At 44.3% G+C, this 17,236-nt stretch overlaps 2 protein-coding genes across 2 annotated transcripts; one reads left to right on the plus strand and one right to left on the minus strand.

The window, feature by feature from the left end:
- The first annotated feature begins 124 nt into the window (after nt 1–124).
- LOC119123063 (arf-GAP with GTPase, ANK repeat and PH domain-containing protein 1-like) lies at nt 125–12,647 on the plus strand. Its single transcript, XM_037251854.1, has 20 exons — nt 125–777; nt 1,111–2,301; nt 4,872–4,930; nt 5,003–5,090; nt 5,284–5,369; nt 5,451–5,592; nt 6,362–6,496; nt 6,577–6,698; nt 6,857–7,018; nt 8,030–8,113; nt 8,353–8,457; nt 8,533–8,692; nt 8,764–8,892; nt 8,972–9,109; nt 9,250–9,309; nt 9,391–9,542; nt 10,013–10,103; nt 10,693–10,915; nt 10,983–11,286; nt 11,417–12,647. The coding sequence occupies exons 2-20, from the start codon at nt 1,200–1,202 to the stop codon at nt 11,696–11,698; spliced, it is 3,624 nt and encodes a 1,207-aa protein (XP_037107749.1). The 5' UTR covers nt 125–777; nt 1,111–1,199; the 3' UTR covers nt 11,699–12,647.
- A 998-nt stretch (nt 12,648–13,645) lies between these two features.
- On the minus strand, nt 13,646–17,060 carry LOC119123064 (phosphatidylinositol 5-phosphate 4-kinase type-2 gamma-like). The gene is made up of 10 exons (XM_037251855.1): nt 16,781–17,060; nt 16,265–16,362; nt 15,843–15,939; nt 15,461–15,610; nt 15,228–15,374; nt 14,957–14,995; nt 14,455–14,568; nt 14,141–14,390; nt 13,906–14,009; nt 13,646–13,833 (listed from the first exon to the last, which is right to left on the minus strand). Exons 1-10 carry the CDS (start codon nt 16,913–16,915, stop codon nt 13,753–13,755), a joined length of 1,215 nt encoding a protein of 404 aa, XP_037107750.1. The 5' UTR covers nt 16,916–17,060; the 3' UTR covers nt 13,646–13,752.
- Between the last annotated feature and the right edge of the window lie 176 nt (nt 17,061–17,236).

Consider the following 17,236-nt stretch of genomic DNA (forward strand, 5'->3'; position numbering starts at 1 on the left):
TGTCTCATCCTGTGCATCTTCTTTTGTATGCGAGCTGCTAGGCAGCGAGAGCAGGCGCTGCCCATAAATTGCTCTGGAAAGGACAGAGAGAGAGAGAGGGAGAGAGAGAGCACCAGAGCAGATGCACTGGCAAGACAAGACCCCCCTCCCCTTCTCCTCCCTCCTGTCTCTTTTGTAGCGTGCACCAATGAAAAAAAAAAATCTGATGAACGTGAGCAAGAACCGCCACCACCTTCACAGTGAGCATCTCCTTGGAGCCAGCGAGTCCAGTTGTGCTGCAAGATTACGGTCGAGTAACTGGGGGGGGCTGCTTTGAGGGAGGAGGGGCTGTGGTGAGCTGGTGGGCTTCCTCTGCCTTACAGACACATTTTATTGACTTGCTAATTGGATGAGCCACTCGGAGGAGAGGATGCGGTGACCGAGAGGAGCTGTTCCCCGGAGGACCGATACAGACACAAGGAAGCTATTTTCGGAATTTCTTCCGTTTTTTTGGGGGGGGGTACATCACAAGAGATGGGGGTAGCCGTCCTGCTGTGAATACCTGCTTGTATGCATGACATTGTCAAATGGAGGCTCCAGCTGCAAGACGCATCGTGACAAGTGAATGATTTTCTTTTTTTTTTTTTTCCACCCCCCCAGTAGGCTCCCTCACCGTTTTTTAAATTTGCCTTTTGGATCGATCAGCGCTTCGTCGTCAGCTCCATCTGATGTCCAGTTTGCTACCAATCCATCGCCAAAGGAATCATTCATTTTTTTGTACAAGGAGACAGAATGACGGTATGAACACAATCCAAAAAGAACAATGTGGCATTTGTATTTTTTCTATCTCAATGATAGCAAAATGGAATTTATCTTATCATCTTTGAACCCATTTTTATCTATCGGCGTGTCTACCTGTCAGATTTGCACAGAAGAGTTCAGAATATAAAGCAAGGAAGGGCTCATGAATGAATTAGTGCTAGAGACAAGTAGTAGCAGTGTGCATGGATGAGGATTAAGTCAGACGACGGCAAAACAGTCTAGACTGACTAAGAATTTTAAATATATACTAAAATGATGTCCAGCATCCATTTGTCCAACAACGATCTAAGATTCACTTCTCTGTTTCAGTTCACTCCTGCTGCCATGAGTGAGGTACCAATTTGCATGCGTGGCCTGGTCGGAGAGAAGGTGCCAATGTGCTGAGGTGTTCCGTCCCAATGAGCCAAGCAGACAACCCACAGAAACGCACCACTTATCTCATCTCCCTCACTTTGGTGAAGGTTGAGGCTTTGCCAGAGGATGTAGCTGGGAAGCAAGAGGAGAAGGAGGGGGGAGGGAGCCCCAAAGAGAAGGAGGAGGTGAGACATGCACCAAAAGAGCAGGAAGTATGTGGTGGTCCACAAGTGTCGGGTAAAGAGAGCACACAAGTGGAAGAAGTGGAGCAGGTGCATGTCAAGTATGGCAGCCCCAATGAGAAGTGGGGGAAAGCTGAGAGGAGAGACCACAAAGACATTGTCCCGGTCCCTAAAAGCAAGGACCCGGCTCTTATCCACCCCCCGCTGAGGCAAATGGTGAAGGTGTACAGCGGCAGCAGCTTCGAGACCACCGTACGTAGAGAGGGGCCTCGCAACGAAGCCTCGCGTCCCAAGACGGAAGTCTACCGGGAGCCTCCCAGGCTCTTCCTAAAGGGTGAAAACGGAGCTGAGCTCAACAACCGCTCACGTTGCAGCCTCCCTTTTTCAGTGCCGCCTCAGGTCAGCCAGCGTCCCGAAGTCATGATGAGATCGCACGCAGGGGCTAACTCCTGGAGGGAAGCCCGAGAAGCCAACAGCAACTTATATCACTCTGCCAAGACTCTGGAGCGGAGGGATAACCGGATCGGGGAGCAGTCCCCCTTAATGGCCACGACAACTCTGGGGCCTTACAGGGCTTCTTGGGCCGACAGCGACGGCAGAGGGACGCTCATTCGTCCCGCCGCTCCCCTCAGCGGAGGCTATTCCGGAATCATGAACAGGGAGAACACTCACGAGGACAGATTTAAGGTTTCCTTGGTTACGCCGGTTACCTGCGATGCCAACCGGCCCCAGAGAAAAGCCACCAGTCGCACCCTGGATAACAGCGACCTACATTGCCTCTCTGAGGACGGCAGGAGAGCGAAAGAGGGCCAAGGTGGAGCAATCCAGAGAGCTCCTGCCCGTGACCGCAAGATGCTCAAGTTCATTAGTGGGATTTTCTCCAAAAGTGCAGCTGTGCCCTCAAATGTCAGCACCGCATCCGCCCTGTATCCCGCAGCGGAGAGGGGCTCCAGCGAGGAGGAGGGTAAGTTCTTCATTGATTCATCTCGCCCAGAACATGACAGAGATCTTTGGCGGGCTTGCTGTACTTTTAACATACACATTGGCCTTCTAATCGGCCTATTATTTCCCACACTGTGGCTTCCTTCTGCAGTCACCCACACAATGACGCTAAAGAGATCTCATTCCCAATGCAAAACTGATAACAGAAATACATTACACCTCTGAGAATGAAAACGGGGGAGCAGTCACATCAGTGATTAGTGATTACAACGCCTACCTGAGTCTCAGAAATGCTCCCACTGTTCAGTTTATTTTTAAATACAGGCATACCTAACGTTATAAATAGTAGATCTGATTAAAGTCGGCTAGACCGGGATTTTTTTTGGCGCTCCCAAATTTCTTTGATGTGATCTGGGATATAAATGATTTCTCTAATTAAAAAAATAATAATAATGTTCAGATGTTCTAGTAGGCTTTTTCTGGCAGTGTACTTTTTTTCTTTGAGAAGCTTGAAGATATGATGCTAACATAGGAACTATTCAAGGCCCAACTTCCACATGGAGAAAAATTAAAACAAAACATAATGCAGAGGGTGTCCACACTTATGCAATCACATTCTTTCAGTTCTTTATTTCTATAGCGCCTTTTCAAAAGGTTAATTTTGTTTTTTAAATGAGTTGGACATGTTGAAGGTCCCACAAATGGTGTAAAAAGAAAATTGAAATGATTTATCTCGATCTCATTTTTCAGAGCACAAAAAGGCGGCATTTGAACAGAGGCGTGTCGACATTTTGCATCCGCTATAGCACGGAAAATCGGAAAACAAATCATTTGACTAACATTTCAAGCAAGAGGTTATTTGTTCAGCATTGTTTCTCTAAAAACTGCAAACATGTCTCAGGATGATGCCTTTAATTTGGCATTCATTGTCAATTGCATCCTGGTAGTGACTGACTCTGACTTTATGAACATCTCACAAAATGACAACATGTCAAGCTTGTTGAATTAATAATCCTCATAACTCCAAGGGCCTCAAACTTGGCTTTTTAAACAAACGCGGCTTCACATAGAATTGCTTGTCAAAAACAAACAGCTTGAAATATTGACGCTCACAATGAGAATATTAAGAAAAGATGTACCCTTTTTCTCAAGGCTTAAACTGAAGGAAGTTGCCTATGATGGTGTTTGTGGTATCTAAACGAGCGCTGAATAATTTGTCAGGAGTAAGTGGGACATGAATAATTAAGGTTGGGGAGACACAGAGCTGTGTTCATGCAGAGAACAACCTACAACTTCCTGCTCTGTGTGGCGTGGTCATCAGCATTCACACTGACAACACATTGACTCTTGGAGAGTAACGTCGTCCATATTTCAGCTGTAGTCTTGAGCATATCATGTTGTAAATAACAAATTAATGCATACTCAATTTGCACTCGCTCACAGAGGTGGACACAGCCTTTTTATGCCTCTCGCATGTCGCCGCAACCGAGAGGGGCCATTCATTGTATGGAGGCTTCTGGAAAAAGGAGTTGCCATGGCAACAGCCAGCTGTGAGGATTGTTGTTTGGTTGGTGGTGTGACGCTGATCGAGGGGAGTGCAGGGAATGCCCAAAGATGGCCGGGAGGATTAGGGCGAGGGCTGGGCGTGCGACAGTCGTCAAAACGGGCATCCAAAGTGTGGCAGATGACAGTGTGGGCGTTTTTTGCACAACATCACGAAAAAGACCTTGTGTGTGTGTGTGTGTGCGAGTGTGTGTGTGTGTGTGTGTGTGTGCATGTGTGTAAACGGACTGAGTCATGCAGGCTCACGATGGTTTCCACGGCCACATTAATTTTCATCTCTTAAGTTGAACCTCACAAGATGCATTTACATTATATGGTGAAAAACCTTTATCGTGCTTCGTCTTTGACATTCTTTTCATCAGCTTTATAAGTGTACTTTTATTTCATCACGCAAGTATTCTGTTTGTAAAGAATATTTATAATGGAATCAGCAATTATGGAAGCGCGACACTATAGATATTGTAGTTAGCGGAGGGTAGAAATTAGCATACATCCAATTAAAAAAAGGTATAAATTAATTAAAAACATTTTAAGAAACTTGAATGAATGATTCTAATGTGAACTTTATAACGTCTGAGTATATTTTAGAGAATATTTCAGTGGGGCCGTTTTCTTCTGTTTTAAAGTTTTAATAGGGCTTGTGGAATTCATTTTCTTGTTTGGATTTGTCTTTTTACGTCTAAATGGACACAGCAGTATAGCAAGTAGCAAGACAACAATAACACGTTGAATATAGCATTTAGAGTATATTGGTGGATGGGGAGTAAGGGAGGCATCAGATGTTTTATGTTCACTGAGAGGAAGCTTACTAGCTCAAACCTTGCAAACTACGGTGATAGACGACAGCCCAAGGACAATTCAGAAAACGACTCCACAGAAAGTACGACATTTTAATACGATCTTCCCTCGTCATGATGTCTCTCGTGAGAAGCATCATCAATTTTCAACCTTGGCTCCGGTTTGTTGCCCACCAAAGCACAAAACGCAGCTGTGTATTCACTAACCACCACGTTCTCCTTTTGGCTCTAGCGCCATGCACCAGCAGCCAAGAATGGACCATCACTCAAACTGTACAAGAACTTCACTTGGTAAGATTGTCCGCTTCCATAATCTGAGCTTTGATACTAAAATAGATTCTCCGTGTGTTAATTGTGTGTTAGGCCGTGTTGGGAGGCCTGTGCAGTGGGAAGTCAGCGCTAGTCCACAGACACTTGACAGGAAGTTATCTATCACTGGAGCATGCAGAGGGTCAGTTTCACTTTTTATCAACTTTCCATTCTCTCTTGTGCACTCGTTGACCACAACATTAGCTACATCCGTCCATCTGTCTGGCCAGCCATCTGTTTTCTATGGAGCTGACTCTGGACCAGACATTGTGACTGCCAATCTAGAGGAACTCATAGACAAATAATCACTCCTAATCATTATTTGTATTATTCAGGACGTCAGTACATTAAGGATGTCTTAATTGATGGACAGAGCCACTTGTTGATCATCAGAGAAGAGACTGAACTCCCAGGAGCCCAGGTGAGTTGAGAGTCGAGCTTGGCTTCTAAATTGGTGAAAAAAAGTGAATGAACGCCTGCTCCTTGCCTACCTGGTCTCCAGTTTGCCAGCTGGCTAGACGCGGTTATTCTGGTCTTCAGTTTGGAAAACGAGGCCAGCTTCCAGGAAGTGTACAAGATCTACCATCAGCTTGCAGTCCATCGGCCTGTCATCGAGATACCTTTCGTGGTCGTTGGCACACAGGGTGAGACAGTTTTGGAGGTTTTTTTTTTGGTTTTTATTGGGAAGCATTGAGAAGATATTTTAGTTTGCGACTGCGTTTGTATTCTAATAGTATTAGTGTTGATTATTTTTCCTTGAGACGAAATAAATAAAATACTTTCGATCTTAACTACAGACCTTAAAGTACTATTTTTCCGATTTGCAAAATTTGTTTGCAATCCAACAAATGTTGGGAACTAAACTGTTTTCAGGACCAAAACAGCTTCAACTGCCTTTACTTGATTTTCAGTTGACTCTAAACCTGCTGCATTGTTTGTCTAGCTCACACACACCCACTCACACTCCTTTTGCAAATCTGCTCTGAATATAAACGATTTGACTGTCTGAGTCATGCCTCGTGGGAGGCGGTAAAATGCATACAATGGAGCTTTGTATTTTCTGTTTGCATAATTTGCTATTAAGTAAAAATAAAGGTGTGTAAGTTCAAATGGAAATGGGCAAATAATACACAAAACATTTCTTAAAATATTAGTCGACTCCAGTCAGTAGTTCTGATCTGTAGAAACGCCATTGCGGGGCTTTGGAATCAAATCCCCATATATCGGCAAGTCTTTTGTAAGGATGTCAAGGGAAAGCTGCTATCTATAGAAAAAAAAAAAAGTTAAACACCAGCAAATCTCCTTGCAAGGCGGCATTCTGCCTCAAGCGCTCTGGTTGAGAGAAAAAAAGCAGAAAAATAGAGCGGGTGTGATAAATATATCACGTGTTTGCTCTGAACTATTCTTCGGCAGATAAGATCAGTAGCAGCAACCCCAGGGTCATCGACGACGCCCGGGCCAGGCAGCTCTGCTCAGATGTGCGCCGTTGCACCTACTACGAAACATGCGCCACTTACGGCCTCAACGTCAACAGGGTCTTCACTGATGGTATCTGACAGCCACATCAACTATTACCGTATCAACACATTGTTATGGTGTCAATTTATTTTCTCATTATTTTCTTCCAGCTGCTCAGAAGATTATGGCTGCCAAGAAGCAAGCTGCTTTACTGGCTTCCTGTAAATCTCTTCCAAACTCTCCTAGTCACTCTGGAGGCTCCACTCCAGTGTCTGGTGTCTTTCCAGGACAGGTAAAAGTGAAAAGGTTGTCACATTATTACTGGATTCAATGCTAGTGAGGGCTGCGCCGCTGTGGGAGTGGTCACACACGTGCAAATTTGGAATTTTTTACTGCCTAGACACAATTAAGACCTTTTACCCCCCCACTTTTCCTCTTGTTCATTTGCAGGCAAGTAACGGGGGTCAGAGTAGCGATTACTCCTCATCACTTCCCTCCACCCCCGTAATCAGCCATAAAGAGATTGGCAGGTCGGCGAGAGGGGAGAAACTGGACAGCGGCACTCCCGGATCCGTCCGCAGTGCCACCCGTAGACGCACAGCACGCTTTTCGGTAATATGCCGAGCAAATATATTTAACCAATTGCCAAATGCCGCTGTAAACCAATGAAGCTGGTTGTATCCATCATTAAATACATTAGCTGAGCCAGCCTCATCCACGGAGGTTCTTTTTAAATGGCCTGTGGGGAGTATGCGTGTCGTAATCCTTTTGTTTTTCTGAGGGCTCCCTTCAATTAGCAGCCTTTAGCAAGTTAAGACTCATTTGCCAGCTGGTGTGATAATAATGTACAGTAGGTGTCATTTCTTTGCCAGTGACAGTATTCGTTCCTTTCCAAGTGGTTTTATTTGATTACATTCTGAAAAAAGCAATATGGTTGCTGTTACATTATTTTTTTGTTGTTTATTATTGGTGAGTTATAAAATCATGACAAATTGATTAGTTGTGGTATTAAGAGGCGGATTAGGTTTGATAAATAACCATTGAAGGCCCCAGCACCAATTGCACCAAAACGACAATTACTTCAAATTTTTATGTCGTCTTTAAGCGTATCGTTAGTTATGCGGTGGTGTATTTCATTGCCGCCGCTTGCTAAACTAGCTTTACCGTGCTAGCAGAAGGTTGCATGGCTTACGCGTTGTTAGCTGTGAGACAGACTGTTTTAGTGCCACAAGACCATCTGGCCGTGTTATGGTGGTGAGCCAGGAGCAGAAGGAGCAGCGAATGAAGATTGGAAGGCCTGTGCATACACCACAGAAGCTGTTGCCTTGTTTTGTCAAGGTGGCAAAGACAAGAACAAAGTTTGTTCTGGCCGGGTGTTTCGTACTTCCCGAGAAACTCAAGTGCAGAACTCCTGTAGCAAATTTTTTTTTTTAAACACACATTATATTTACCAAAGTGTGCTGTGTACGTATCGACTTGGAGCTTTGACACTTTGTTTCTTTCCTATGGGACATGTGCTGCATTCCAAACAACATCTCAGTGTATATTGAGCTTCCACTGTATAATAGTTTCAGCATCAGCACACTTTAAAGAACAGTCTTTGTCCCCTTGTGTTTCCTTCAGGGTCGAAGAGGCAGCGATGCAGCCAGGCGAAGTGCAGACTACAAAGGAGATGTGGGAAGCGGGCGTTTTATTCCCATCAAGCAGGTAAGACAAAGATGCAGAATACAAATATCGAATCCACCCAATGAATTTCAGCAGAGGACATGACACCACCACTCCCTTCATGTGAGGACGCCTGTCGATGTGTGAATTATTGCACACTCCCTCCATATGGTTGGATGATACATTGTGGGTGTTTTTGGCCGTCACTTGGCAAAACGCTGCCTAACCGTGTGAGATTTTCACATTTCACTTTTTTTTTTTCCCCCCGTGACCCCTACCAGGGTTTCTTGCTCAAGCGCAGCGGGAACTCACTCAACAAAGAATGGAAGAAGAAATACGTCACCCTCTCCAGTGATGGCATCCTCTCATACCACTCCAACGTCAATGTGAGTGTGTGTTTTGACAGAACGCTTTTGACGGTTGATGATGTAAGGTGTAATGGAGTCTGTTTGATTTGGCAGGACTACATGCTGAACGCCCCCGGGAAAGAAATGGACCTGCTCAGAGTGACGGTGAAGGTGCCAGGAAAGCGTCCGCCTCGTGCCATACCCGCCGGTGGGCCTCCGGTCGGGCTCAACGGGAAGGTCAAAGATGTGCAGGGGTCAGAGGGGGTCAGCTTGGGTGAGTGAAAATATACATCCCTTGACGGATATAAAATATTTAGAAAATACTTGACTCGACGGTTGTGACAGTTCCCGTCAGTGCCGGCAGCCTCCTGCAAGTGGATGACATGGAGGGGATGGGCGGCACCATCTTCCTGAGGAGTAACAGAGGCGTGCAGCGATGTTCCTCCAACGTCTCCAACCACGGTCAAAGCGTCGGTAAGAAAAAGCGACGGAATTCTTGAAATCGTACGTACCATAGCGGGAGATGTTTCAGTGTCTGCGAACGTGTCAGCAGACTCTGCAGTTGAGGGCGTGTCCAGCTCCTCGTCCACCAAAGACGTAGGCTCCACGTCCCCAGTGGAGGACAGAAAGAAGCATCGCAGGAAGAAGAGCATGAACCAGAAAGGCGACGGCAACATTGGCCAAGCAGACGGTGATGAGCGTCTCCGTGCTGTAAAACTCACAAATAAATACATACTAATTATTTCTGACACATTCTGTAATTTAACAAATAAAATCTTATGAAAGGCATTTTAGCCATGTTGATAAATTTCAACTGTTATTTCTTTCCAGCCAAGCGCAAAATGTGGAAACTTAAAAGCTTTGGAAGCTTGAGGAATGTAAGCAAAACAGGTAATGTTTGGTTGTGTGCATTTTTTAAACTCTTACTGTACACTGTCTTATAGTCGGGATGTGTTTGTGTGTGTGTGACAGATGAAGAAAACAATGACTTCCTGATTGTGTCGAGTTCTGGCCAGACGTGGCATTTTGAAGCCCAAAGTGTGGAGGAGAGAGATTCCTGGGTGCAGGCCATCGAGAGTCAGATCTTGGCCAGCCTGCAGTTGTGTGAGAGCAGTAAGAACAAGGTCAAACACGCACACACACACACACACACACACGGAATTGCACACTTGAAAAAAAAATGGTGTCTGCTGTCTTTCAAAAGAAAAATATAGTAGAACATCTCAACCTTGATTTATGACCCTTCCAACAGGGCCGTGATGGCTTTTGTCAAAAAGATAAAGACCGTATAATTGATTTTTTTTTTTTTTCATCGCTGAAGCCACTTCATCACAAGCGTGTCATGATTTCAGGCCTGCTCAATATTGTCTTGCGCTGATATCCGCACTGCAGCAAGGAAACATCCACGGATGAGTGCATAAAAATGTCATTTCCTTCCATATCACGACTTAATGCAATGATGCAATTCTTATTTATTATGGAAACAATTTACATCAGGTCAAACCATCATTTCTTCACAGGCACATTTAGTTACAGTCATTGCGCTACATAAAGAAGAGCACAGCTAACACTTTGGGTTTTTTTTTTTTCACAGGCTCGCAAGAATAGCCAGAGCGAAGCCGTGGCTCTGCAAGCCATTCGCAACGCAAAAGGAAACAACTTCTGCGTGGACTGCGATGCTCCCAGTCAGTACCAAATGTCTATTTCAAAGCTATTCAAGCATCAATCATCCCTCCTCTTCTCCTTGCATTCATTTGAAGATGAGTAACGCTTAACAGAACAATAGAACAGAGTCGACCATTAGTTAATGAGTCATTTCTCACTTTCTTGCACACTCGGCTGATCACAGCAGGGTGAAAGAAAATCTCAGACCGAGACAGTGCATTGCAGAAATCGGTGTTAAAATCTTGATTACAAGCTGCAATAAAAAGAAACACTTTGATGTCATGTTAAGTGTTCCACTGAATCAAAATTGGGTCACCATGATGTGGGAGGAAGAGAACTTTTCTCCTCTAAAGAATAAAATATGCTCTTCTGAGTTTTCTTTCGGGAATAGATGTGCCAACATATCCAATGATTTAATCATATAAAAATCAACATTTATAGGATGATTTTTTTTTAAAATAGCTCCATGCAACTGACATTTGTAATAGTATTATTAATTTATTTTCATTATGATTATTATTTCATGATATTATTTATGATATCCTTGATGCTACTTTTGTATTGGATTTGATCAGACTGTGATTGTATTGTGTGTTTGTTCTCTCCAAGATCCCACGTGGGCCAGTTTGAACCTCGGTGCCCTCATATGCATCGAGTGTTCTGGGATCCACCGGAACTTGGGGACTCACGTTTCGCGAGTTCGCTCTCTCGATTTGGACGATCTGCCACGAGAGCTGACGCTGGTTCTCAGTGCCATTGGCAACCACATGGTGAACTGTATATGGGAGGCACGCACCATGGGCCATCGTAAACCCCCGCCTGATGCTACCCGGTAATAATATTTGGATTTATTGGTGTCACAAAGACAGAAGTGCTCCAAGAAAGTTTATTTTTTCCAGAGAGGAACGAGAGTCGTGGATTCGGGCCAAATATGAGCAAAAACTCTTTGTGGCACCATTGCCCCCTCCCACTCCAAATGAGGGTCCCGACATCACATTGTCCGGCCGTCTTCTGCTGGCTGCCATGGAGCACAACCTCCCCAGACTGCTGCTCCTTTTGGCCCACTGCACTAAGGAGGACATCAACGGCCCTCCCAGCATGGCGCTCTCCTCCCGGTCCCTCCTGGCGCTGCGGCTACCCGGCTCTGCCCTTCATGCTGCCTGTCAGCAGGCCGACGTGGTGATGACACAGCTTCTCGTTTGGGTCAGTTTATTTTGGCTTTGTTGACCGGGACTGACCACCCCAACTTGATGAAATCTGAACCTAAGAGTGAATGTCGTGAATACTAATAATAGTCTCAAAAAGTAAATCCTCTTGTTTTCTTTCTTGTCAGTATGGCTGTGACGTGCAGTACAGGGACGGTCAGGGCCAAACAGCGCTGACCCTGGCTCGCATGGCGGGCAGCCGGGAGTGCGCCGACATCCTGCTGCAGTACGGATGTCCCAATGAGGCCTCTCCTTCCCTCGCCACAAGCGCCGCATTCGCATCGGCAAACAACCCAGGCTTCCCAGTCGGCATGGCCCCGAACCTGACGGTCGCCACGACGCTCAAGATCTCGCACAGAGGCGGCGGCGCAAGCTTCAGCTACAGTACGTCGCGAAAAGCCGTGTCATAAAACAGGATCGGCCAGTGTCCATTTGGTCGGGGGGGTCTTAAGTCCAAATGTCAAGAACTGCAATAAGCTAATGAATTGGTCTGTATGTATGTGTTTGAAATGCCATCACTTTCCTGGTATTTCCGAAAGAATGTAAATATTGTGTTGCGTTCGACGCAGCCAAACAGGCAGTTCGTTTTAAAGTTGCGCTACCTACCTACAAAGGCTCCTTTCGTTTGAAAGAAAAACTAGAGATAAGATGATAGAATTCTATAAAATTCTTGAAGAAAAAAAAAAATCAATCCCCAAAGTTTAAAGTGCTTAATTTCCAGCATTGTTATTGTACTTTTTGTACAGGTGGATCTGTGTACAAAAGTGGCTCGAAGAGATTTACAGTTTCTTGCGTTTCGTGTTCCTTTGATAATGAAATTCTTCAAAGCTCAAGATGAAGATTTATATGTAATGTTTGTATCACTGTGCGCGACATAAACACTGTAAATGATTGATTCATTTTAGATATCTTTGAAAGTGAAGCAGGAGGCTACAGTGGTGATGTTTGTATAAGCAAAGGAAATGCCTTCGTTTCAATTGAATGTATTTAAAAGCGCCATGTCAGCAGGAAGAGGTGTCGCTTTCGTGGACGTGAACTGACTCTCCTGCTGTGATTCATAGAGATTAAAAGTATTGTTTAATAGGTTGTTTTCAAACGTAGGTATACAAATATATATGAGCGAGCATTGGAATGAATGTTTATAAGTGGCTGATAATCAGTGTGAGGAAAAAGAGGAATGTTGCCCATGTGGAGATTTTAAGAGTAGCATAAAAAGAAATCATCTCATCCGTATTCGATGTGAATCTGTGTTCATCTAATGACCGTTGCTGAGTATACACGTCTGTGCTGTAAAGAGTCTCTATTCATTTGTATTTTTTTACTCATGCAATGATTCATAAAACATTCATTATCAATACACGCTGCCAGCTGTTTTCATTGAGTCGAAAACAAACGACTAAAAGTTGCACGTAGGCGAGATTGTGTTTATGTCTATTAATGTCTCCCAAGATGACAAGAACATGTTGCAGCTCAGCAATAATCAGCCGGCAGAAATGGCTTCGCACTCATCATCTCGCTGTCAGATTGTCGGCTTCTTGGCTTTGGCCTACATCTTTTCTAGGTCAGAGCGCTGGCCTCACTTTTATTATGGAGCTGCTGCAGACGCAGAGAGCTGAACCAGATGATTTACACAACACATTCAGGAAAGATCGACCTGAATACAATTGTTCTGACTTTACGTTCACTTTTCAATCCCTTATTTAGGCTGAAACAAAGGAACGTTGTTTAAATAAATGAACATGCTAAATATTTATACAGACCAGGAAAAAAAAAAAAGATCAAGCCAAGAAAATGGTAAACAAGTTTATTTTTAAATGTCTAAAAACACACTCAATGATATAAGAAAACCCCAGAAACTATCTCCAGTTTAAAAGGCACATTTTTTTTATGTTAGATTATGCAATGATAAATATTTTAAAATATAATCCCCGGGACAAGGCTGATATTTATTTTGATTGTGCAAAATCAGTCATTTAAAAAGGAATAAATACTATCATACCGCAGACACTGCTTGCATTGATTTAAGGATCATCTTCAGGAAATATTGAGTCAAACGCATACAGGAAGCACATGCACAAGTAGTGTATAAAGAAGCCAATCAAATTGAAGACTTCTGATTGACTGAGCGGCAGCATGTTGCGGTAGTGGTCAGCACGCCTGCCTCGCAGACCTGAGATTCAGGGTTTGAATTTCAGCTTTTGGAGTTTGCATGTTGTCCCTGTGCTTCGATTGTTTTTTTCCAGGATCCAAAAACAACCATGTTAGGTTCAATTAAGACTGTTGTGTTAATGTTTTCCTTCATGTGCCTTGTGATTGCATGTGCCTTTCACCTTTCAACAGCAGATTTAAAGATTGTCTTTTTTTTAAAATTAGTTCATTTAGGAAAATCTAATTTAAGTCTTTTTTTTTTTTTTAAGGCTCCGCACTCACTTCAATATGTGTGAAATGATGAATCTTGGTTCTCCTAGGCAAATATCTTTGCGATGAACTCCTTGAAACGCTTCGCATACTGCTCCGGATGAACTGTGGAGATTTCTGCTCCCGCCTACACGAAAACAGACAGATTTGTAAGTATAAATAAGTAGCAGCAGTTGCTTTCCACGACACTGATGCTCACCCCGTGTTTGACAGCCTTGGCCGCGTGAGCCGCTTTCTTCTTGGTGTCGTACTGCGTCAGCACATCAATCAGACCCATGAAATACACTTCCCTCCGCGGTGCGCCTACACGGAAGTGAAGGAGGCTCAGCATTTCAGCCTTTGGTGATTGCGTTTCATCTCCATGTATGATCTCATGCGCCCAGGGCCGGCGTAACGTCATTTTAAAAGGGGCAAAAAGCCCCCTCGGGTCTCACCTACAGCGCTCTCGATAGCGTACACGTCCACGTATGGGTCGAACTCCCCCGGGCCCATGGGCTTGAAGGAGTTCATGTAGCCAGCGATGCCTTCAGGTGAGGTGGAGCATGGAAGCGCAGATTGGCTGCTTTCATCTTGCTCTTCTTCACCATCGGACGACTCGAACTCCTCCTCCTCCCGCTCAGCCTTCTCCACATCATGGATACCCAGCAAGAGGCTGTAGTCCATGATCTTCATACGCACCAGGAACTGCAGGAAGAGGGCATTCTCGCACTAAGCTGTCATTCATTAAGGTGGAGCCTTAAACTCTTACCTCAATATCTCTGTTAAGCTTGCCCATGACACTCTCCTTCACTTCATCACACACGTAAATCTTTTGCATGTTGTTCATAAAATCCATGTCTTTATAGGTGGGAAGCTCCTTGACCTGCAAAGGCAAGGCAGTTTTATTTATAGTGGATTTCATACACAATATAGAATAATAATATATAATAATAATAATAAAGTACAAAAAAATGACTGTATTTTAAAATAATTTAAAATAGCTATGGGGGTCATATGGCTATGGACAGTTGAACAATAATGTATATGAATTGTTAAAAAAAAAAAATTCGTGCCTTCAATGTTAAAAAAAAAAACCCACTTTGCTTCATACTCAGTCACTCATATCTAATCGAGCAGTCTGGAGTACGCCACCGCGAGCCGACTGCAACCATGGAGCACGCTGTCATTATTAATGCTACAGAATAAGACGAGTTCATCACCTATGCATGAATTTCAATCAGTTCTCACACGTCCTTTCATGCGAAGCTCACCTTCTCTTTCAAAGTTGCTACTCGAGACACCAGGGAGCCCTGAGAAAATCAAAGACCACACAACATTTCTCATCCGACTGCAGCTCAATTAGAGCGGAGGCCTGACTCGCACGTAACTTCACCGAGCTGTTGGCTCATCGCTGACTTTAAATTAATGATGCGTCTAATATTTTAGCGGATCTCCACACCTTGCATCAGGGCTTACATTTTGACGAGTACAACAGTTGTAAACTTACTGTGAATGGATCTTAGCGAAGCGTACGCATTTTACCTTGAGGTCGTACTTCTTGTGTACATGCAATCTGTGGCTGAACATGTTCCTCATGACCAACAGGTAGGTATCTTCACTCTCAACCGTGACTCTGTACATAGCCAGGAACTGCGGGAGCAGCGTCGAGCCGTGAGAGGTGACAACATACTGCATGGGAAGAAAAGCGCAGTGGAATATCGTGTAAGTGGCCGCATTTAGCTAGCGGATAAAAGTAGCTTCAGTGTGCTCATCACCTGGTGATACTCCAAAAGGAAGTTGTGCATCTCGGCCACCTCCCCGCTTGAGATTTCTTTGACCGCCAAAGTGCGGTCATATGAGGTCAACAGCAGGCCTTCGCATCTTCCCTCCTGGTCTTTGAGGGGCGGACTGCGCGCCAGAGACACCTGTTGATGAAAACGTATCCCTTTTACATAGCGCTCTTTAACATGCAAATGTTTTTGACTGAAATGCAAATCGCTGCAAACAGGACAATTGGGAAATATATTACGGATTTCCTGCGTGATTGAACCTGAGAGTGCATCACATCGTTCTTATATGTTCTGAGAGGCACAGAAATGCAAATTCCACACCTGACCAAAGCATGGAAATTTAGAGGCGATGCTGGAAACCCTGTACCTGGAAATCCTGGTCCTCAATGCCAAAGCGCTCACGCAGGTTCCTGAAGACTTGCGGACAGTACTCTTTGAATTTAAACTGACCTGGCAGATTCTCTCTGAAAAGCAAAGCGCACAAAAAGAAAGAGAGTAAGTACAAATTTCTCTGGGGTAACATCACACGACAAAACACATTTTGTTGTTCTTCCCCAGACTGTTACACAACCTGGATTCTTGACTGGATTAAAGGATTATTTAAAGCTACTCATTTTTCCAGACTTGAGGCATGTTGTACTTCTCTGAATGATGGAGAAACTCTCTCGGTTGTTTTTGTTACTCGTTCTGAGGTGCTTGATGGTAAATAGTTTGATTGTGAAGTGATGCCGAAGCGGTGTTATGGGATGAAAACAATCACACGAAAGGGGGAAGAGAGGACATACGTACTTGTTGAAGAGGTGGTGGTTGACTTTGACTTTGCTGTTGGCTCGGAAGTCATCCGGAAGGAGCATAACCGGCACGGGCACCTGGCTCAGGTCGTTGATCTGCACACATATTTAGTCAATGCTGAGACTTACAAATACGTATTATTTTCAGCTATCTGTGCAGTGGTTAACTTGTTTGTCCAGTTAACATTCGTAGACATGCTGGGAGTGCCCTGTGATGTCTGTCTCGCTTTAAATTTGTGTGTAGACGTGGCAAAGTTGTTTTCTACTAAAGTAATTAATTGACAGTAAATTTCATCTCAGTACATTTCAGATTTTGCACTTTTTTTTAAAAACTTTTACAGGTACTGTACTTACGTAAGAGAGTTGAATATTTACTTTCATTTTGAACCGGTCTTGTTTTTTACGCAATTAGTCAACTATCCTGTAGCTTAGCTATTTAGTTATGAGTATTACTTTGGACACATAGGTATTACGCACACGCACACAGGCAAGCGGCTCTCGACCACATACGCACCGAGTGGTTGACCCCCCACATGAGCACGCTGGACACGGGCTCCCCTGCTCGGAACACTTCCACTTTCTGCTGCACGAAGTGCTTCTTCTTGGTCTTCCGCTTGTGAGGGACGCGTGCTGCGCTCGGAGAGGACATTGGAGAGCACTTTGGCGTGATGCAAGACTCTCTTTGTCAGTGTGCAGCGGTCACCTCGCGCCGTGTCCTTGCAATTTGCAAAAGTGGGCTGGATGTGAAGTTGTGGATGGATCGACTTCTTGTTGCAGGTTGGTAGCGCTGTGACGTAACATCCACCTGTTATTGAAAAGATTTGGTTCGGGCTACTCAACAGACATTTTGCTGCGGGCATGCTCGATTTACTAACGAAATACCAATATAGTTACGGAATTTTCCTTGAATCATGCTTAGAATTAATTTTGTAAAACTAAAGGAAAATCTTTGAAAACTTGGATTTACGTG

The sequence above is a fragment of the Syngnathus acus genome, chromosome 5 (genome assembly GCF_901709675.1).
Source record: "Syngnathus acus chromosome 5, fSynAcu1.2, whole genome shotgun sequence".
Taxonomy (NCBI): Eukaryota; Metazoa; Chordata; class Actinopteri; order Syngnathiformes; family Syngnathidae; genus Syngnathus; species Syngnathus acus.